This window comes from Cervus elaphus, chromosome 2 (assembly GCF_910594005.1).
Source record: "Cervus elaphus chromosome 2, mCerEla1.1, whole genome shotgun sequence".
NCBI lineage: Eukaryota > Metazoa > Chordata > Mammalia > Artiodactyla > Cervidae > Cervus > Cervus elaphus.
The window spans coordinates 26144949-26168028 of NC_057816.1; the positions used below are offsets into that span (position 1 = coordinate 26144949).

Below are 23080 nucleotides of genomic sequence, written 5' to 3' on the forward strand. Positions count from 1 at the left end.
TTGGTGGCAAAACTTGACTTAAACTGATATGAGGCTGTGTATAGTCTTTACTTGTATCAATTAGAAGGAAGCACCATACTTTTTGCTTTAGAAATACTGTGTTTGGTTATGGGGTACTGATGTAGACTTTGTTGAAGGTGTTATATAAAATGAGTATATGGACCAAATTAGCTTTCCAACAGATGATCCATTCTGAGTTCTGAAATATATTTGGCCCTGAAGGTTTGGCATAAGGGATTATCAGTCCGTAGTGGGGAATGGGAAAGTAACGAAGAAACCACAGTATCAGTGGGATGATGGAGCAAAGAGTTGCCTTCTTTTTCCATCTAGGAAACGAGCATCTCCAAGCACTCATCATTGGCTTCTTTGTAGTCCCTGCCACTCCTGTCCTCTGTACTACTGTTCTATGTATTTTCGAGCAAGTCTGCATTTTCAGACAAGACGGCTCTCTGTTTCTTTTCAGTGGTGGGCTTTGGGATGGATCCTGACCTTCAGTTGGATATCATCACTGAGCTCGACCTTGTGAATACCACCCTTGGGGTCACGCAGGTGTCTGGACTGCACAACACCAGCAGAGCATTTTTATTTCAAGGTAAAGGCATCTCTCTCCTTTGCATGGGGGCAGGACTTGGGGGAGGACCTTGGGATCTGCCTGGGGCATGTTCCTCTGGAGTGTGTTTGTTGGGCGATCATCTCTGCTACTTCTATGTTATTGCCGTGAGGAATGTTCAGAGATGCTGAGGGTGCTTAGATATTTGAGGGGTTACACTCTCAGAGGGTGTAACAGGGGCAGTAGTGGTCATGGTGATGGAATATTTGGCTTGGCAGTGATATATTTCCCAGGGGATTTTGGTGGGGGATCTGAAGTGGAATGAATTTGTAAAGTCCTTGAAAGCCACTGACCAGCCATATTTTTTTCACAGGATATTTTTTCTACTGTTATCCACATGTTTACCTATATCTATTAATGCATCTATTCCTATTCTTATATCTGCATCTCTCATTAATCAATGGACCATACACACAGAGGATATTTTATGGCTGCAAGTGTCTTAGGGGTACAGCTTACTTGGTTCTGCCTGCTATAAATCTGACTACAATTCATTAAATTGTTCAACAAGCATTCATCAGGGCAGTATAGTGCACTTCGTAAAAGCCTGGATCTGGAGCCTGACTGCTTAGGATCAGATTCCAACCCTATCATTTACTGACTTTGCAGCATTTGACAATTCCTTAGCCTGACTCTGCCTATGTCCTCATCTGAAATAATAGTACCTGCATCATGGCACTGTTACAGTGATTGAGGAACGAATCCAGTAGAGTGGTTCAAACAGTACCTGATAACATAGTAAATCCCCAGGAAGTACTAGCTGTTATTATGGAACCCCTGCTGTGTACCAGGCACCATGCTAATAATAGGATTATTAATAAGAGTAAATAAATAGAGTGAGGGAAGCAGTCATTACACAAGTAATTATTGACTTCCAGTGGCTATACTTATCATGAGGGAGGTGTATAGGTTGCTGAATTAAAGTATACAGGGAGATCTGATTTAATGGGGGTGGGGAGATGGTAGTGGTCAGGGAAAGGCTACCCTGAAAAAGTGATGTGTCAGCAGAAGTGTGGAAAATGAATAGAAAGCCTGGCGTAGGAAGAGCGGGGGCGGGGGGGGGAGCGTGTGGCGCTCAGAACATTCTGGGCTGTAATGGTATGTACGAAGGTTCTAAGGCAGAAACCAACAGAAAGACATTTAGCATGGCTAAACGGTGGTGAGCGGCTGGAGAGGTAGGCAGGGACTGGGTCACGCTGGGCCCTTTAGGCAGAACTGACATTTAGCTGATGTCCGTGGGCTTGGTGTACTGATGCTTTATGGCCAACGTCCATTCTGATAAGTGGGAGGCCATGTACTCGTTAACTATTGCAAATATTACCCATGCCCTTGTTAGTTTTCTGCTTTACTCTCAGATCAGTGGGGGCCTTTGATGAGTTGAAGCAGGGGAGTGATCTGATCAGATGTAGCAGTCAGACAGCCTGGATATTCCTATACAAAAATGCCTGGCAGGCTTCTTTGAACCAAGCCTTTTGTGAAGATAACAAAAGGATTATTTTAGAATGACTGAACCAACATTATGGGATGATATATATATCCTGTGCAGAGAACTTTAGTCTTGTTAATAATATACAGCACATCTACAGATCCTATATAATAATATATAACAAGGCTACAGATATGTTAATTTCCACTCACTCTTAGGAATCAGTGAAGCAAATAGATTGGGCATGCTTAAGAGCAGACAGACTGGGTTAGTCTTTCTTTTTGCATTGTGCAAGATCTGTTCACTTACTATTGAGAGACCATCCCATTCTTGATTTGAGAGATGCTGCTGACACTTTCGGAGAAGGCAATGGCAGCCCACTCCAGTACTCTTGCCTGGAAAATCCCATGGACAGAGGAACCTGGTAGGCTGCAGTCCATGGGATCGCGAATAGTCGGACACGACTGAGTGACTTCCCTTTCACTTTTCACTTCCATGCATTGGAGAAGGAAATGGCAACCCACTGCAGTGTTCTCGCCTGGAGAATCCCAGGGACGGTGGAGCCTGGTGGGCTGCCGTCTATGGGGTCGCACAGAGTCAGACACGACTGAAGCGACTTAGCAGCAGCAGCAGCAGCAGCTGACACTTTGTCAACAGAGTTGTTATGGAAGCCTGGCTCATCTCAACACTTCATGAAATCAATAGTCTTTCTATCTAAATACCCCTACATCCCTACGGCCAAGTATTATGCATGGTACACAGTAGGTATGAAGAAACATTTTGAATTGCACTAAAATTTCCTCTGTCCAGTGTGCTCTTTGAAAGGCTTGCTGCCTGCTTTATACACTAGTCTAGTCATTTACTCATTTATTTATTTCCTTGGTTAGATCTTTGCTCTCTAATTTGTGTGTTCTTAGCTTTTGGGATGTCTGCTATGCTCCAACAACAGGGAGAGATCTTCAGCTTCTTTGGTGGGAAGAATAACTGTATCATGGGAGTTTGACTGAGGAGGGCTTTCACTAATAAGGGCCCTTGTGATTGCATTACTTGGATAATCCAGAGTAATCTCTCCATCTCAGGATCTGTAATCTGTAAAGTCCATTTGGTATGTAAGGTAACATATTTCATATGGTTTGGCAATCAGGACATTGACATTTTTAGGGAACTGTTATTCTGCTTACCACAACATCTGCCCACTGGCCCCTCTAAATTCATGTTTACTACACATGCAGAATCAATTAACCCCATCCCAGTATCTCCCAAGGTCTTTTTGCATTATAACATCAGCTCAAAGTCTAAAATCTCATCCATTCATCAGTTGAAAAATTTCTAGTCTCAGTTCAGTTCAGTCGCTCAGTTGTGTCCGACTCTTTGCGACCACATGAACCGCAGCAGGCCAGGCCTCCCTGTCTATCACCAACTCCCGGAGTCCACCCACGCCCATGTCCATTGAGTCGGTGATGCCATCCAACCATCTCATCCTCTGTTGTCCCCTTCTCCTCCTGCCCTCAATCTTTCCCAGCATCAGGGTCTTTTCAAATGAGTCAGCTCTTTGCATCAGGTGGCCAAACTATTGGAGTTTCAGCTTCAACATCAGTCCTTCCAGGGAACACCCAGAAGTGATCTCCTTTAGGATGGACTGGTTGGATCTCCTTGCAGTCCAAGGGACTCTCAAGAGTCTTCTCCAACATCACGGTTCAAAAGCATCAGTTCTTCGGCACTCAGCTTTCTTTATAGTCCAACTCTCACATCCATACATGACCACTGGAAGAACCATAGCCTTGACTAGACAGACCTTTGTTGGCAAAGTAATGTCTCTGCTTTTCAATATGCTGTCTAGGTTGGTCATAACTTTCCTTCCAAGGAGTAAGCATCTTTTAATTTCATGGCTGCAATCACCATCTGCAGTGATTTTGGATCCCAGAAAAATAAAGTCAGCCACTGTTTCCCCTGTTTCCCCATCTATTTGCCATGAAGTGATGGGACTGGATGCCATGATCTTGGTTTTCTGAATGTTGAACTTTAAGCCAACTTTTTCACTCTCCTCTTTCACTTTCATCAAGAGGCTCTTTGGAGAAGGAAATGGCAACCCACTCCAGTAATCTTGCCTGGAAAATCCCATGGACAGAGGAGCCTGGTAGGCTGCCGTCTATGGGGTCGCACAGAGTTGGACACGACTGAAGCGACTTAGCAGCAGCAGCAGCAGCAGCAAGAGGCTCTTTAGTTCCTCTTCACTTTCTGCCATAAGGGTGGTGTTATCTGCATATCTGAGGTTGTTGATATTTCTCCCGGCAATCTTGATTCCAGCTTGTGCTTCCTCCAGCCCAGCATTTCTCATGATGTACTCTGCATATAAGTTAAATAAGCAGGGTGACAATATACAGCCTTGATGTACTCCTTTTCCTAGTTGGAACCAGTCTGTTGTTCCATGTCCAGTTCTAACTGTTGCTTCCTGACCTGCCTACAGGTTTCTAGTCTCACTGTCTAAATAATCTAAATCAGATATGAGTGGGACTCTGAGTATGTGCTGTGTTGGAGCAAAATTTTTCTTTATCTGTGGATCTGTAAAACTAGAAAAAGGTAATCTGCTTCCAAAATATAATAGTGTGACAGGTATAGGATTCCAGTTATAGAAGTTCCTGTCCAAAAGAGAGAAGTGGAAAGAAGAAAGGAGTCACCAGTCCCAAGAAAATTTGAAATCCAGCAGGACAAACTCCACTGGGTATTAGGGCCTGAGGGTCATCCTCTGTGATCCTTGGCTCTGCCTTCTAAGTTTATGACTCGTTTCTAGGAATCATTCTTTTTCATGAAAAGTAGCATATGTTTGTAGTTTGATAGTTTTTTGTTTTTTTTTTTTAATTTTTTTATTAGTTGGAGGCTAATTACTTCACAACATTTCAGTGGGTTTTGTCATACATTGATATGAATCAGCCATAGATTTACACTTATTCCCCATCCCGATCCCCCCTCCCATCTCCCTCTCCACCCGATTCCTCTGGGTCTTCCCAGTGCACCAGGCCGGAGCACTTGTCTCATGCATCCCACCTGGGCTGGTGATCTGTTTCACCATAGATAGTATACATGCTGTTCTTTTGAAACATCCCACCCTCACCTTCTCCCACAGAGTTCAAAAGTCTGTTCTGTATTTCTGTGTCTCTTTTTCTGTTTTGCATATAGGGTTATCATTACCATCTTTCTAAATTCCATATATATGTGTTAGTATGCTGTAATGTTCTTTATCTTTCTGGCTTACTTCACTCTGTATAAGGGGCTCCAGTTTCATCCATTTCATTAGGACTGGTTCAAATGAATTCTTTTTGACGGCTGAGTAAAATTCCATGGTGTATATGTACCACAGCTTCCTAATCCATTCATCTGCTGATGGGCATCTAGGTTGCTTCCATGTCCTGGCTATTATAAACAGTGCTGCGATGAACATTGGGGTGCATGTGTCTCTTTCAGATCTGGTTTCCTCAGTGTGTATGCCCAGAAGTGGGATTGCTGGGTCATATGGCAGTTCTATTTCCAGTTTTTTAAGGAATCTCCACACTGTTTTCCATAGTGGCTGTACTAGTTTGCATTCCCACCAACAGTGTAAGAGGGTTCCCTTTTCTCCACAGCTATCTGAAACTGAGTTTTTTTTTTTTAAATTTACTTTTAAATATTTGGCTGCACCTGGTCTTAGTTGTGACATGGAAGATCTGGTTCTCCGACCAGGGTTTGAACCTGGGCCCCCAGCATTGGGAGCGTGGAGTGTTAGCTGCTGGACCACCAAAGAAGTCCCTATAGTTGAATAGTTTTATCAACCTATTTTTTCCCTATAGAATTTGGGGAGTCCATCAGCCTTATTTCATTTTATCTTCTTTCTGTTCCCTTCAGTCCTAGGTGGCAGTGTTTCTCTGGTATAACATTCTCAAAAACTTGGAGGGTTTCCTGTCCATGAGACAAAAGGCTCCTTTACAGATCTTTCCAAGAAATTCCATCTCTGTTGTATTTCTGACTTCCACTGGGATGGCTGAGGGGATCACTGAATTACAATTCTGATCTCTTCAAAGCGTCCTCTGGTTGATTGAATATGCTGACCGTTTTGATCTTTCAGAAGTACTAGCAAAAAGTGGTTCAGCCACATCCTTGGCTTCCTTCCAGAGCAGACTTTCCTGACAGTGAATTTCCTAATTTTATTGTCTTTTCAATCTGGATAAGCTGGGAATTTTCTATATGATCAGTCCTGGCTCCTTTTTGCTAAACAGCTCTTCACTTAATCTCTCTTTTTCCTCTCACTTTTTTCTCGATGCAGCAAAGAGAAACCAGCCTGCACCTTCAACGCTGGAAATCAGAAGTGAAAAATAGACTTTAAAGGGCTAAAATCAATGTGTTGGCAGAGCTGTGTTCCTTGGATAGCCACTATAGGCTAATCAGTTTATTGTTTTTCCAGCTTCCAGCAGCTGCTACATTCCTTAACTTGTGGGTACATCACTTCCACCTCTGTTTCTGTCTCACATTTCTTTTTTTCTCTTTCTGTCGTGTTTTCTTCCCTTGTACTGACTCTTCTGCGCCTTTTTTTTCTCTCTTACAAGGACCCTTGTGGGTCCTTTTCCCTATATTGGGCCCACCTGGATAATCTAGGATGATTTCTTCATTTTAAGATTCATAACTCTGTCACATTTGCAAAGGCTTATGCTGTGTAAAGTAATATATTTATAGGTTTTGGGGGTTAAGATGTAGAGATCTTTTGAGGGTAGGGGTATAATTTTGTCTACCGTAGGATGACTACTCACAGTTGGGCAGAAATATGAACAATAGGATATTTCCAGAATACTCCAGATAAGTCCTTCTTTCTAGTGCAGCATTGTCCAACAGAAATGTAAGTGAGTCATATCTTTGATTTCAGTTTTTATAGTAGCTATATAATACATGTAAAAAAACAAGTGAAATTGATTTTAGCTATACATTTTTTTTTTTTTTTTTAGCTATACATTTTTTTAAACTAGCATATGAAAAATATTATCATTTCAACATATGGTCAATACAAAAAATTATTAATGAGATATTTTACATTTTTTCAAAGTCAAAAATCTCATCTATAATTTATAGTTACAGTATACAGTAGATTTGCCAAGTTATTCCATACATAATTTTAAGTATCATTAAAAAATTTAACAGCTTTGTTAAGATGTAATTGGCCTATAATAAACTGCATATTCAAACTGTACAGTTTGTTAATTTTGATATGTGAAAACACCAGTGAAACTATCATCACAATCAAGATAATGAACATAGCTATCACCCCCAAAGTTTCCTCTTTTTAAAATAATCCCTCCTTCCTGTATTTCAGCTTCTACCCTCAGGCAACTACTAATCTGCTCTCTGTCAATATACAGTAGTTTGCATTTTCTAGAAATTTTATTTGAATAGAATTATACAGTGTCTACTCATTTTGGGAGGATCTAAATTCTTTCACCTATCATAGTTATTTCAAGACTTATAATAACATGTAAAGTGCTTTTCTTATAGCCAGTATATACAGAAGGGTCTTTTTTTTTAAAAAAAAAAAAAACCAGTATGTCAATCTCTGTTCATCAAGGTTAGTTAGGCCATTTATATTAATGTGATTATTGACATGTGGTTTAGTTGCTAAGTCATGTCTGACTCTTGTAGTCAAATGGACTGTAGCCTTCCAGGCTCCTGTGTCCATGAGATTGTCCAGGCAAGAGTACTGGAGTGGGTTGTCATTTCCTTCTCCAGGGGTTGTTCCCGACCCAGGGGTTGAACCCGGGTCTCCTGCATTGCAGGCAGATTCTTTACCAACTGAGCTACAAGTGAAGTCTGATTATTGACACGGTCATACTTAAATCCATGTTTTTGTTATTAGTTTTCTACCTGTCTATTCTTTGTTTCTTTTTCCCTCCTCTTTCTGGCTTCTTTTAGATTAACTGAAAATTTTTTGTGATTTCTTTTTTAATCTCTTTTCTTGGTTTACTCTTTGTGTCATTATTTTACTGTTGTCTTAGGGTTTATAGTATACATCTTTAAATGATGACAGTGTACCTTCAGGTGATACAACTTAATGTATATAATAAGAATATTTTGATAGTATACTTCCCTCCCCTGACACTGTACTATTGTTGTTCTACATTTTACCTTATGTTATAAACCCCATATTACATTGTTGTTATTTTTATTAGTCAATTATCTTTTGAACATATTTAGATAATAAGAAAATCAATCATATAATAACTCATATATTTAGTTACTGTTTCCTGTGTTCTTCAGTCTCTTACATGGATTATTGTTTCAATCTGATTTCATTTTTATATGGCCTAAAGGACTTACTATACATTGGAGGTGAGAAATAGATTTAAGGGACTAGATCTGACAGAGAGCCTGATGAACTATGGATGGAGGTTCGTGACACTGTACAGGAGACAGGGATCAAGACCATCCCCAAGAGAAAGAAATGCAAAAAAGGAAAATGGCTGTTTGAGGAGGCCTTACAAATAGCTGTGAAAAGAAGAGAAGCGAAAAGTAAAGGAGAAAACGAAAGACATTCCCATTTGAATGCAGAGTTCCAAAGAATAGCAAGGAGAGATAAGAAAGCCTTCCTCAGAGATCAGTGCAAAGAAATAGAGGAAAACAATAGAATGGGAAAGACTAGAGACTAGAGATCTCTTCAAGATAATTAGAGATACCAAGGGAACATTTCATGCTAAGATGGGCTCAATAAAGGACAGAAATGGTATGGACCTAACAGAAGCAGAAGATATTAAGAAGAAGTGGCAAGAATACACAGAAGAACTGTACAAAAAAGATCTTCACAACCCTGATAATCACGATGGTGTGATCACTCACCTAGAGCCAGACATCCTGGAATTTGAAGTCGAGTGGCTTAGGAAGTATCACTGCGAACAAAGCTAGTGGAGGTGATGGAATTCCAGTTGAGCTATTTCAAACCCTGAAAGATGATGCTGTGAAAGTGCTGCACTCAGTATGCCAGCAAATTTGGAAAACTCAGCAGTGGCCACAGGTCTGGAAAAGGTCAGTTTTCATTCCAATCCCAAAGAAAGGGAATGCCAAAGAATGTTTGAAGTACTACACAATTGTACACATCTCACATGCTAGTAAAGTAATGCTCAAAATTCTCCAGCCCAGGCTTCAGCAGTACATGAACCTTCAACTTCCAGATGTTCAAGCTGGTTTTAGAAAAGGCAGAGGAATCAGAGATCAAATTGCCAACATCTGCTGGATCATTGAAAAAGCAAGAGAGTTCCAGAAAAACATCAATTTCTGCTTTATTGACTGTGCCAAAGCCTTTGACTGTGTGGATCACAATAAACTGTGGAAAATTCTGAAAGAGATGGGAATACCAGACCACCTGACCTGCTTCTTGAGAAATGTGTATGCAGGTCAGGAAGCAACAGTTAGAACTGGACATGGAACAACAGACTGGTTCCAACTAGGAAAAGGAGTATGTCAAGGCTGTATATTGTCACCCTGCTTATTTAACTTATATGCAGAGTACATCATAAGAAATGCTGGGCTGGAGGAAGCACAAACTGGAATCAAGATTGCCAGGAGAGATATCAATAACCTCAGATATGCAGATGACACCACCCTTATGGCAGAAAGTGACGAAGAACTAAAGAGCCTCTTGATGAAAGTGAAAGAGAAGAGTGAAAAAGTTGGCTTAAAGCTCAACATTCAGAAAACTAAGATCATGGCATCCGGTCCCATCACTTCATGGGAAATAGATGGGGAAATAGTGGAAAAAGTGGCTGACTTTATTTTTCTGGGATCCAAAATCACTGCAGATGGTGACTGCAACCATGAAATTCAAAGACGCTTACTCCTTGGAAGGAAAGTTACGACCAACTTAGACAGCCTGTTAAATAGCAGAGACATTACTTTGTCAACAAAGGTCCAACTAGTCAAGGCTATGGTTTTTCCAGTGGTCATGTATGGATGTGAGAGTTGGACTGTAAAGAAAGCTGAGCACTGAAGAATTGATGCTTTTGAACTGTGGTGTTGGAGAAGACTCTTGAGAGTCCCTTGGACTGCAACGAGATCAACCAGTCCATCCTAAAGGAGATCACTTCTGGGTGTTCCCTGGAAGGACTGATGTTGAAGCTGAAACTCCAATAGTTTGGCCACCTGGTGCGAAGAGCTGACTCATTTGAAAAGACCCTGATGCTGGGAAAGATTGAAGGCAGGAGGAGAAGGGGACAACAGAGAGAGTGGCATCACCGACTCGATGGACGTGGGTTTGGGTGGACTCCGGGAGTTGGTGATGGACAGGGAGGCCTGGTGTGCTGCGGTTCATGTGGTCGAAAAGAGTCGGACACGACTGAGCAGCTGAACTGAACTGAACTGAAAGGACTTTGTTCAACATTTCTTATAGTGCAGGTAATGAATTCTTTCAGGTTTTGTATGTCTGAAGAAGTCTTACTTTTTTAAAACTCTTTCTGCTGGGTGTAGAATCTTGGGTTGGCAGTTTTATTTCTTTCAGTACTTTGAAATGCTGATCCACTGTCATCTCACTTGTACTGTTTCCAATGAGAACTCTTTAGTCATCCTATCTTTATTCCTCTGTGAGTAATGTAACTATGTCCCTTGCTTTTAACACTTTCTTTTATTGCTAACTTTAAGCAATTTAATAATGATGTACATTGGTCTGATTTTCTTCATATTTCTTGTGTGTGGGATCTGTTGAAATTCATCACATTTAGAAAAAAAATGACCTTTATATCTTCAAATATATTTTCTGTTTCTTTCTCTTTACTTTTGGGACTCCAATTATGTGTATGTTAAACTACTTAAGGTTGTTCCATAGCTCACTGATGTTCTGTTCATTTCAAAAGTTCTTCCTCTCTTAGTCTCTATGTAGTTTTTTTGGAAGTTCGTATCACTCTGCCTTTAAGAACTGTTCTTTTGTATCGGCTGCTTTTAGTATCATTCTGTTTTTTTTATGTCATATATTGTAATTTCATTCCCATGAGCTCACTTTGACTCTTTAAAAAAATTTCCTATTCTTTATCTAACTCTGAATAGATGGAATGCAGGTATGATAACTATTTTAATATTCTTGACACCTAATTCTAATATTTATATCAGTGTTGGGATTAATCAGTTCTGATTAATTTTTCTCTTCACTACTGCTTCCTTGTGTCCTAGGTAATTTTTGATTAATGCCAGACATTGTGAATTTTGCCTTGTTTAGTACCTGATAAATCTTTTTGCATTTTTATAAATATTCTTGAGTTTTGTTCTAGGACACAGTTATTAAAAACCGATTTTATTCTTTTGGATTCATGTTTCTTTTTGACTGAGAGAGAGTTGATGTGCAATAGTATGTAAGTTTTGGGTGTACAGTGTAGTCCTTCAATAATTTTGAAGGTTATGGATCCTACTTTTAAGATTTGTTAGATGACTCAGCGCAGTGCTAGTGAATAGTTTAGAATGAACTGTTTTCCATCACTGAGGTAAGACCTTCTGGGTCCTCTTCCCAGCGCCCCATGAATCATGGGGTTTTCCAGTTCTAGCGGTGAGAATAGGTACTGTTCTCTGCCTTATGTGTATGCTGGGCACTGTTTCCTTTGGGTGGTTCTTCTCTGTCCTTGGGTAGTTTTCTTACATGCGTGCATTGATCAGTAGTCTGTTGAGAGAGTTCTATATTTTTCTCTCTGCTGTTTGTCTCTCACATATGCTGTCCTGTGAAATCTAGGCGCCTTGGTCTCCCCACACTCTCAGCTTCTTCATCTCAATGCAGGCAGACTCCTGGGCTTTGCCTGCATTTCTTCTCCCTGTGACACAGCTAGGAAACTCAGAGCGGTGAGCTTGTGTGATTGTAGGATTCGTCTCTTTTGTTTTTCATCTCTCAAGGGTCACTGTCCTTCATCGACTGATGTCCAGCATCTGCTGTTTCATTGAATATTCATTTAGAACTTAAATTCAAACTAATTCAAATTGCATACAATTAAAAATTCATTTTCTCCACCACACTAGTCATATTTCAAGTGCTCAATTGCCGTATGTGGCTGGGGGTTGCTATATTGGACATTGCAGGTCTAGGCCGAGGAATTTTAGTATTTCACCATAGTTCAGTTAATATGATCAAATCAAGAAGTCATATCTTTCAAGTTTAATACGTAATAGTAAGTAACAAACTACTTAAGCTCTCTACCTCAAAGTATCTCCATTTGCTCAAGGATAAACTGGGGTAATAATAGTACTTACTATATATGATTATAGTGAGGATGAGATATATTAATATACATAGAGCATTAGAACTGTACTTGGTACATGGTAAGCTCTTGTTAAATGTTAGTGCATGCATTTGTAAATAATAGGGTATAACTTTGGTCTTCTTATCCTATGTGTATTATCTGTCCTGTGTGTTATGAGTGTCAAATTTTAACCTGCAGAGGTAAATTGGGATAGTGGGAAAAGCAGAGGATTGTGTAGAGGATAGGTTAGGTCTCAGCACTTTCTGTGTATGAATTTATTTTACCTCACTAATGCATAAAGGAAGTATTATCATTCATAAATGGATGTACCTTGAGTCAGTACTTAGGGGGATCAGTGGATATGTCTCAATGTCTTCTAGCTTCAGTTTCCTCATCTGAAAATGGGATTGATTATATAAGTTAAATAAAAATATATGAGAAAGTACTTTGAAGAATATACAGTGTAACTGATGCTGCCCAAGTGGTAGTTAAGCCAGGGCCTCAGAGACATGGAAACATGGTGGCCGGAGCTGGGGGCACCACCCTGGTTGTCCCGGGACTGCAGTTTGTTCCATTCCCCTCTGCCACCCACCGCTTTTCCCATGAGCTGGAAGTGGGTTACCCCACCGGCTAAGACAGGTTGTCTTGCGGAAATGAAAACCAAAAGCTCTTATATATAGAATGAATAAACAATCAGGTCCTACTGTATAGCATAGGGAACTATATTCAATATCCTGTAATAAACCATAATGGAAAAGAATATGAAAAAGAATATGTATGTGTATTACTGGCTCACTGTACTGTATACCGGAAACCAAGATAATGTTGTAAATCAATCATACTTCAATAAAATAAAGAAAAATGAGAAATATATAAAGTAAAAAAAATTCATTCTTCTTTCTTCCTTTATTTTTATTTCTTCTCTTCTTTCACTATCCTAAGTCCAACTCTGAATTGATGTGTATTGAGGGAATGAAAACCTTCATGTCAATGCTAGCCTCTTAATAATATTGATAAATTTAAGTAGAAAGCTCAGTTAACTGGAAGCACTCCTATCCATACCAGCTCCAAAGCCTCATAGGATTTATTTTGTGGCTACTCAGCTTTTTAAGGTTATCTTTGTCACTGCTGTCCTTGTGGAATGCAAAGACTTGAGTGAGTAAGATTTTTATTGTCTTTTTACCTGAACAAATCATATTTTAATAGATAAGGATTGGGGCTAGGGGCGGGGAGAATGAATGGCTGTGTATAAGACTGTCATCGTTCTTCTCTAGGCTGAAAAACATCCTGAATACTAGCATCCGAGTTTCAAAAATCATTCTAGAATACCTTTCCTTTGCTTTGAGTAGGACTGAGAGAAGCTCTGATTGAGTTTGAGATTGTATTTCTTCCTGACTGAGAGCATCTTAGTGTTGAGTAGTTGGGGGATGTGTCTGTGTATTGGTGTTTCATTTATAAAGTGAAATCGCTCATTTGTGTCCGACTCTTTGTGACCCCATGGACTATATAGCCTGCCAGGATCCTCCGTCCATCCATGGGACTTTCCAGGCAGGAGTACTGGAGTGGGTTGCCATTTCCTTCTCCAGGGGAATCTTCCTGACCCAGGGATCGAACGTGGGTCTCCCTCATTGTAGGCATACGCTTTTACCGTCTGAGCCACCAGGGAAGTCTGAATTAGAATATGCATGAATGCAGATTCTTTAATGTGTTAGTTTTTTTTTTTTTTTTCCTGTCAGGAAAGTGCTACCTTGTAGGAGTTCTACTTTTAGGAGAACTTCTAAAGAAAAAGTGCTATCTTATTTTATGTGACAAGAAAGAACAAAGGCTGATGAGAGGCACTTTGAGGAAAAGACTGAGGCTTTTAGGACATATTTGCAGTCTAGGCTTTGAACTAGGTGTTGAGAAAGACACAGAGGAATAAGCATAGATCCTGGCTGCAATGAGCATACTCTCTAGAAGGCAAACACAGCAAGTCACCAGACATTCTAATGCAGAGGACAAGAAAACCGGCTTGCAGTGGGGTGTGGATAAAGTGTGTTGAAGAGAGAAATTTCCTCTTACTGCCTCACTTGGGGAAGGCCCCCTGGGGAACATGGTACCTGAACCAGACCTCAAAAGATGGTTAGGAAGTAGCTGTGTGTTTTCAGTTTCGTAGAAGTACTACCTGTGCGTAATCATTTTTATAAGATGTGCTTGAAGTTTGAGCCATAGCTCTTAATACTTAGAAAATTTGAGTAAGGTGAAGTTACCTAAAGGGTTGGTTTAATACTGATCTTCTAAATTTTCTGCACCCACTATTGCCCAAGTCTAAATTGTTCTTTCTGTTGATTAGATGTGCCTAGTTGCTAATTACCTCTGGGAGCATTTACAAGTGAACTTCACTTTGAGTGGAATGATTTAGTATAACTTTGCATTTAATCAGTTAGTGGAGTGATTCAATTCACATACTAGCATTTCCCAAATACAGGTATTTTTGCTCTTGCAAAAAACAAACAAACAAAAAACCCTCAAGTAAGCTGTGGAAGTGGGGTGGGTTTTCAAATTCCTCTCTGGGGCAAATTAACACCTGCACTGGCATATTCTGGAAAATCATTCAATGGCTCTGTGAGTAAATGGATATCATAGAGCAAATAAATTCTGTGTTTATTTCCCAGATCTACATATTTCTAACATCTGCACTAAAATCTATTTTCTCACTCATGCTCCTTTTTGTAGCAAACTGTACCTTAAGGAAGGAGATGGAGAGAGCAGAGACTGTAAAAAGATAAAAAATCTTTTAGAAACTATTAAGTATAAAAGCCAATTCTGTGATAACTCTTGGGCCAATTACCTTTTGGAATTTGTTTCTTCTTTGGACATTTTGAGGAATGATGGTACTGTCTATGATACAAGATATTTTATTTATTTATTTATTTATTTATTTTTATTATTTTATTTTTGTCATACATTGATATGAATCAGCCATAGATTTACACGTATTCCCCATCCCGATCCCCCCTCCCACCTCCCTCTCCACCCGATTCCTCTGGGTCTTCCCAGTGCACCAGGCCCGAGCACTTGTCTCATGCATCCCACCTGGGCTGGGGATCTGTTTCACCATAGATAGTATACATGCTGTTCTTTTGAAATATCCCACCCTCACATTCTCCCACAGAGTTCAAAAGTCTGTTCTGTATTTCTGTGTCTCTTTTTCTGTTTTGCATATAGGGTTATCATTACCATCTTTCTAAATTCCATATATATGTGTTAGTATGCTGTAATGTTCTTTATCTTTCTGGCTTACTTCACTCTGTATAAGGGGCTCCAGTTTCATCCATCTCATTAGAACTGATTCAAATGAATTCTTTTTAACGGCTGAGTAATATTCCATGGTATATATGTACCACAGCTTCCTTATCCATTCATCTGCTGATGGGCATCTAGGTTGCTTCCATGTCCTGGCTATTATAAACAGTGCTGCGATGAACATTGGGGTGCACGTGTCTCTTTCAGATCTGGTTTCCTCAGTGTGTATGCCCAGGAGTGGGATTGCTGGGTCATATGGCAGGTCTATTTCCAGTTTTTTAAGAAATCTCCACACTGTTCTCCATAGCGGCTGTACTAGTTTGCATTCCCACCAACAGTGTAAGAGGGTTCCCTTTTCTCCACACCCTCTCCAGCATTTATTGCTTGTAGACTTTTGGATAGCAGCCATCCTGACTGGCGTGTAATGGTACCTCATTGTGGTTTTGATTTGCATTTCTCTAATAATGAGTGATGTTGAGCATCTTTTCATGTGTTTGTTAGCCATCTGTATGTCTTCTTTGGAGAAATGTCTGTTTAGTTCTTTGGCCCATTTTTTGATTGGGTCATTTATTTTTCTGGAATTGAGCTGCAGGAGTTGCTTGTATATTTTTGAGATTAATCCTTTGTCTGTTGCTTCATTTGCTATTATTTTCTCCCAATCTGAGGGCTGTCTTTTCACCTTGCTTATAGTTTCCTTTGTAGTGCAAAAGCTTTTAAGTTTCATTAGGTCCCATTTGTTTAGTTTTGCTTTTATTTCCAATATTCTGGGAGGTGGGTCATAGAGGATCCTGCTGTGATTTATGTCTGAGAGTGTTTTGCCTATGTTCTCCTCTAGGAGTTTTATAGTTTGTGGTCTTACATTTAGATCTTTAATCCATTTTGAGTTTATTTTTGTGTATGGTGTTAGAAAGTGTTCTAGTTTCATTCTTTTACAAGTGGTTGACCAGTTTTCCCAGCACCACTTGTTAAAGAGGTTGTCTTTTTTCCATTGTATATCCTTGCCTCCTTTGTCAAAGATAAGGTGTCCATAGGTCCATGGATTTATCTCTGGGCTTTCTATTCTGTTCCATTGATCTATATTTCTGTCTTTGTGCCAGTACCATACTGTCTTGATGACTGTGGCTTTGTAGTAGAGTCTGAAGTCAGGCAGGTTGATTCCTCCAGTTCCATTCTTCTTTCTCAAGATTACTTTGGCTATTCGAGGTTTTTTGTATTTCCATACAAATTGTGAAATTCTTTGGTCTAGTTCTGTGAAAAATACTGTTGGTAACTTGATAGGGATTGCATTGAATCTATAGATTGCTTTGGGTAGAATAGCCATTTTGACAATATTGATTCTTCCAATCCATGAACACGGTATGTTTCTCCATCTGTTTGTGTCCTCTTTGATTTCTTTCATCAGTGTTTTATAGTTTTCTATGTATAGGTCTTTTGTTTCTTTAGGTAGATATACTCCTAAGTATTTTATTCTTTTTGTTGCAATGGTGAATGGTATTGTTTCTTTAATTTCTCTTTCTGTTTTTTCATTGTTAGTACAAAGGAATGCAAGGGATTTCTGTGTGTTAATTTTATATCCTGCAACTTTACTATATTCATTGATTAGCTCTAGTAATTTTCTGGTAGAGTCTTTAGGGTTTTCTATGTAATGGATCATGTCATCTGCAAACAGTGAGAGTTTCACTTCTTCTTTTCCTATCTGGATTCCTTTTACTTCTTTTTCTGCTCTGATTGCTGTGGCCACAACTTCCAACACTATGTTGAATAGTAGTGGTGAGAGTGGGCACCCTTGTCTTGTTCCTGATTTCAGGGGAAACGCTTTCAATTTTTCACCATTGAGGGTGATGCTTGCTGTGGGTTTGTCATATATAGCTTTTATTATGTTGAGGTATGTTCCTTCTATTCCTGCTTTTTGGAGAGTTTTAATCATAAATGAGTGTTGAATTTTGTCAAAGGCTTTCTCTGCATCTATTGAGATAATCATATGGTTTTTATCTTTCAATTTGTTAATGTGGTGTATTACATTGATTGATTTGCGGATATTAAAGAATCCTTGCATTCCTGGGATAAAGCCCACTTGGTCATGGTGTATGATTTCTTTAATATGTTGTTGGATTCTGTTTGCTAGAATTTTGTTAAGGATTTTTGCATCTATGTTCATCAGTGATATTGGCCTGTAGTTTTCTTTCTCTGTGGCATCTTTGTCTGGTTTTGGAATTAGGGTGATGGTGGCCTCATAGAATGAGTTTGGAAGCTTACCTTCATCTGCAATTTTCTGGAAGAGTTTGAGTAAGATAGGTGTTAGCTCTTCTCTAAATTTTTGGTAGAATTCAGCTGTGAAGCCATCTGGTCCTGGGCTTTTGTTTGCTGGAAGATTTTTGATTACAGTTTCGATTTCCTTGCTTGTGATGGGTCTGTTAAGATCTTCTATTTCTTCCTGGTTCAGTTTTGGAAAGTTATACTTTTCTAAGAATTTGTCCATTTCATCCAAGTTGTCCATTTTATTGGCATAGAGCTGCTGGTAGTAGTCTCTTATGATCCTTTGTATTTCAGTGTTGTCTGTTGTGATCTCTCCATTTTCATTTCTAATTTTGTTAATTTGGTTCTTCTCTCTTTGTTTCTTAATGAGTCTTGCTAATGGCTTGTCAATTTTGTTTATTTTTTCAAAAAACCAGCTTTTAGCTTTGTTGATTTTTGCTATGGTCTCTTTAGTTTCTTTTGCATTTATTTCTGCCCTGATTTGTAAGATTTCTTTCCTTCTGCTAACCCTGGGGTTCTTCATTTCTTCCTTCTCTAGTTGCTTTAGGTGTAGAGTTAAGTTATTTATTTGTTTTTTTTCTTGTTTCTTGATATAAGCCTGTAATGCTATGAACCTTCCCCTTAGCACTGCTTTTACAGTGTCCCATAGGTTTTGGGTTGTTGTGTTTTCATTTTCATTCATTTCTATACATATTTTGATTTCTTTTTTGATTTCTTCTATATTTGTTGGTTATTCAGAAGCGTGTTATTTAGCCTCCATGTGTTTGAATTTTTAACAATTTTTTTCCTGTAATTGAGATCTAATCTTACTGCACTGTGGTCAGAAAAGATGACTGGAATGATTTCAATTTTTTTGAATTTTCCAAGACCAGATTTATGGCCCAGGATGTGATCTATTTTGGAGAAGGTTCCGTGTGCACTTGAGAAAAAGGTGAAGTTGATTGTTTTGGGGTGAAATGTCCTATAGATATCAATTAGGTCTAGCTGGTCCATTGTGTCATTTAAGGTTTGTGTTTCCTTGTTAATTTTCTCTTTAGTTGATCTATCCATAGTTGTGAGTGGGGTATTAAAGTCTCCCACTATTATTGTGTTACTATTAATTTCCTCTTTCATACTCGTTAGTGTTTGCCGTACATATTGCGGTGCTCCTATGTTGGGTGCATATATATTTATAATTGTTATATCTTCTTCTTGGATTGATCCTTTGATCATTATATAGTGTCCTTCTTTGTCTCTTTTCACATCCTTTATTTGAAAGTCTATTTTATCTGATATGAGTATTGCTACTCCTGCTTTCTTTTGGTCTCCGTTTGCATGGAATATTTTTTTCCAGCCCTTCACTTTTAGTCTGTATGTGTCTCTTGCTTTGAGGTGGGTCTCTTGTAGACAGCATATATAGGGGTCTTGTTTTTGTATCCATTCAGCCAATCTTTGTCTTTTGGTTGGGGCATTCAACCCATTTACATTTAGGGTAATTATTGATAGGTGTGGTCCCGTTGCCATTTACTTTGTTGTTTTGGGTTCACGTTTATACAACCTTTCTGCATTTCCTGTCTAGAAAAGATCCTTTAGCATTTGTTGAAGAGCTGGTTTGGTGGTGCTGAATTCTCTCAGCTTTTGCTTATCTGTAAAGCTTTTGAATTCTCCTTCATATCTGAATGAGATCCTTGCTGGATACAGTAATCTAGGTTGTAGGTTATTCTCTTTCATTTCTTTCAGTACGTCCTGCCATTCCCTTCTGGCCTGGAGGGTTTCTATTGATAGATCAGCTGTTATCCTTATGGGGATCCCTTTGTGTGTTATTTGTTGTTTCTCCCTTGTTGCTTTTAATATTTGTTCTTTGTGTTTGATCTTTGTTAATTTGATTAATATGTGTCTTGGGGTGTTTCGCCTTGGGTTTATCCTGTTTGGGACTCTCTGGGCTTCTTGGACTTGGGTGGCTATTTCCTTCCCCATTTTAGGGAAGTTTTCAGCTATTATCTCCTCGAGTATTTTCTCATGGCCTTTCTTTTTGTGTTCTTCTTCTGGAATTCCTATGATTCGAATGTTGGGGCGTTTCACATTGTCCCAGAGGTCCCTGAGGTTGTCCTCATTTCTTTTGATCCTTTTTTCTTTTTTCCTCTCTGCTTCATTTATTTCCACCATTTTATCTTCTATCTCACTTATCCTATCTTCTGCTTCCGTTAGTCTACTCTTGGTTCCCTCCAAAGTGTTTTTGATCTCATTCATTGCATTATTCATTTTTAATTAACTTTTTTATTTCTTCTAGGTCTTTATTAAACAATTCTTGTATCTTTTCAATCTTTGTCTCCAGGCTATTTATCTGTAACTCCATTTTGTTTTCAAGATTTTGGATCATTTTTATTATCATTATTCTAAATTCTTTTTCAGGTAGATTCCCTATCTCCTCCTCTTTTGTTTGACTTGGTGTGCATTTTTCATGTTCCTTTACATGTTGGGTATTTCTTTGCCTCTTCATCTTGTTTAGATTGCTGTGTCTGGAGTGGGCTTTCTGTATTCTGGAGGTCTGTGGTTCCTTTTTATTGTGGAGGATTTACCCCTTGGGTGGGGTTAGACGATTGGCTTGTCAAGGTTTCCTGGTTAGGGAAGCTTGCGTCAGTGTTCTGGTGCGTGGAATTTGATTTCTTCTCTTCGGAGAGCAATGGAGTGCCCAGTAATGAGTTTTGAGATGGGTCTATGTGTTAGGTGTGTCCTTGGGCAGCCTGTATGTTGACGTTCACGGCTATGTTCCTGCGTTGCTGGAGAATTTGCGTGGTATGTCTTGCTCTAAAACTTATTGGCTCTTGGGTGGTGGCTGGTTTCAGTGTAGGTATGGAGGCTTTTGGACGGTCACTTATTACTTAAAGTTTCATGTAGTCAGGAGTTTTCTGGTGTTCTCAGGTTTTGGGCTTAAGTCTCCTGCCTCTGGATTTCAGTTTTATTCTTCCTGTAGTCTCAGGACTTCTCCAACTATACAGCACTGATAAGGAAACTTCTAGGTTAATGGCGAAAAGATTCTCCCCCGTTAGGGACACCCAGAGAGGTTCACAGAGTTACATGAAGAAGAGGAGAGGGAGGAGGGAGATAGAGATGACCAGGAGGAGAAAAAGGGGGACTCAAGAGGAGAGAGACAGATCTACGCAGCTGTCTGTTCCCAGAGTGTTCTCCGTAGCCCAGTCACCTACAAAGATTCACAGAATTGGATTGGGAAGAGAAGGGGAAAGGAGGAAATAGAGGTGTTCTGAGGTAGAAAACAGAGAGTCAAGATTGGGAGAGAATAATCTTCGGTTTAAAAATAGGGCTTCTCTTCTTTTTTTTTTTTGTAAGGTTATAGTGTATTGAAAATGAAAATTAAGGAGTAGTAGAGGAGTACTAGAGGACTTTAAAAGAAATAAGAGAAAAAGAAAAATAGAAAATAGAAGAGAAAAAGGAAAGAAAAAAAAAGAGAAAAAAAAAAGAAAGAAAAAAAAAATTTTTTTTTTTTTTCCCTAATTAAAAAAATCGTAAAAATCTATGGAAATGAAAGTTAAGGAGTAATGGGAGAGTAATAGGGGATTTTAAAGGAAAATAAAAGAGAAAAAATAAAAAAGAAAAAATAAAAAAGAAAAAATAAAAAAAGAAAAAATAATAAAAAAGAAAAAATAATAAAAAAGAAAAAATAAAATAAAAAAAAGAGAAAAAAGTAAAATTATATCTAGGAGTTTCTCTAGAGCTGTTGCGGTCAGTGTGGGTTCGGCTCAGTTTCAGATAGCTCCTCGTTCCAGCTTACACTTCTCGATATCTACAGGCCCCTTCCGGTGTAGTCGGTGTTTTCTAGAGGGATTTTAATCTGTTGCACCAGTCCCTTCTGAGGCGGTTCCCTTTGTTTATTTGGCTTCTGTTTGCCGGTGTCTTCAGAGCCTCATTTCCGCCCTGACACAGGCGGGCGGAGGTGGACTCTTATTCAGGTAGCTAGTTCCGTCGCTCTGCGGTGCAGGAAGGGGCTTGCGCCGCGGGGACGGGCTGGCGCTGCCGGGAGGGGCTGACGCCGCTTTCTCCGTCTGCGCTGCTCAGGCTCCCGGCTGCTCTATATGGAGCGCGGCCCGCGCTGCGCGAGGTTCCAGCCCTCGGCTGTTCCACAAAAGCGCAGAGCGAAAAGCTGCGCCTGCTCTCTGTGCCTTCCCCGTCAGAGTGGTCCAGGCAGCGAGGGGCTTGATGGGTGCACTCTCCCCAGGTGTGGCGCGCCCACTCCCTTCCGCAGACCCAGTTTCAGTTTCCGCAGGCGCCAGTCGGGTGCCTGCGCCTTCTGCCCTCCGCGTCCCCAGCCCCAGTCCCCGCCCGCGCCGTCGGGTGCCTGCGCCCTGTGTCTCGCCGCGACCTTCCGCTCCCCCCTGCCTCCTGCCTATGGCGGGGCTGGGCCGGTCCGCAGCCTGCAAGCTCTTCTCTGAATTTTCTCGGTGTCTTTGTTCTGCGAACGGCCGGCGGTGTGTTCGGGCTGGTTAATTTACTCTCTCTCCTTTGGTCTCCCACAGTTCAAGTTGGCACCTCACAGAAGCTCCCTCCGATTGTCCTCAGGGCACTCAGGCCCAGACCCTAGCCCAAGCAATGCCGCCTAAGACTCCCTTCCCGGGACGGGTCTCCGTCCTTAGCTCTTTTGTCTCACTTTTTATCTTTTATATTTTGTCCTACCTCCTTTCTAAGACAATGGGCTGCTTTTCTGGGCGCCTGATGACCTCAGCTAGCGATCAGAAGTTGTTTTGCGAAGTTTGCTCTGCGTTCAGTTATTCTTTTGATGAATTTGTAGGAGAGAAAGTGGTCTGCCGGTCCTACTCCTCCGCCATCTTGGCTGCTCCTCGATACAAGATATTTTAAAGGGTTAATTTAGATAATACAAATTTATTGTAAGCCATAAGAAGAAATGGAAGTGTTAGTCAGTATTACTATTGAGTATTTATTCAGGAAAAACTCTTTAAAATTAGTTAAATATTTAGCACATTTAAATACTTAGATCCCTAGTATCTACTGGGTATTAGATGGGCTTCCCTGGTGTCTTAGTGGTAAAGAACCTGCCTGCTAAGCAGGAGACACAGGTTTATTCCTTGGGTTGGGAAGATCCCCTGGAAAAGGAAATGGCAACCCATTCTAGTATTCTTGCCTGCGAAATCTCATGGACAGAGGATCCTGGTGGTCTACAGTCCATGGGGTTGCAAGAGTCAGACATGACTAACAGCAGCAGCTGTGTATTAGGCATTCTTTCAAATACGAGGAATACAGCAGTGAGCAAATCGGAAAAAGTCTGACTCT

The 23080-nt window shown here is 40.0% G+C and overlaps 1 protein-coding gene across 2 annotated transcripts in view; it reads left to right on the top strand.

Annotated features, from left to right (window-relative positions):
• NELL1 (neural EGFL like 1) overlaps positions 1–23080 on the top strand; it is a 1027621-nt gene that overhangs the window by 9614 nt on the left and 994927 nt on the right. For both annotated transcript variants that reach the window (XM_043875125.1, XM_043875116.1), the window contains exon 2: positions 464–592. In XM_043875125.1, the coding sequence (XP_043731060.1) occupies positions 464–592 (129 nt within the window). The remainder of the gene's footprint in view (positions 1–463; positions 593–23080) is intronic.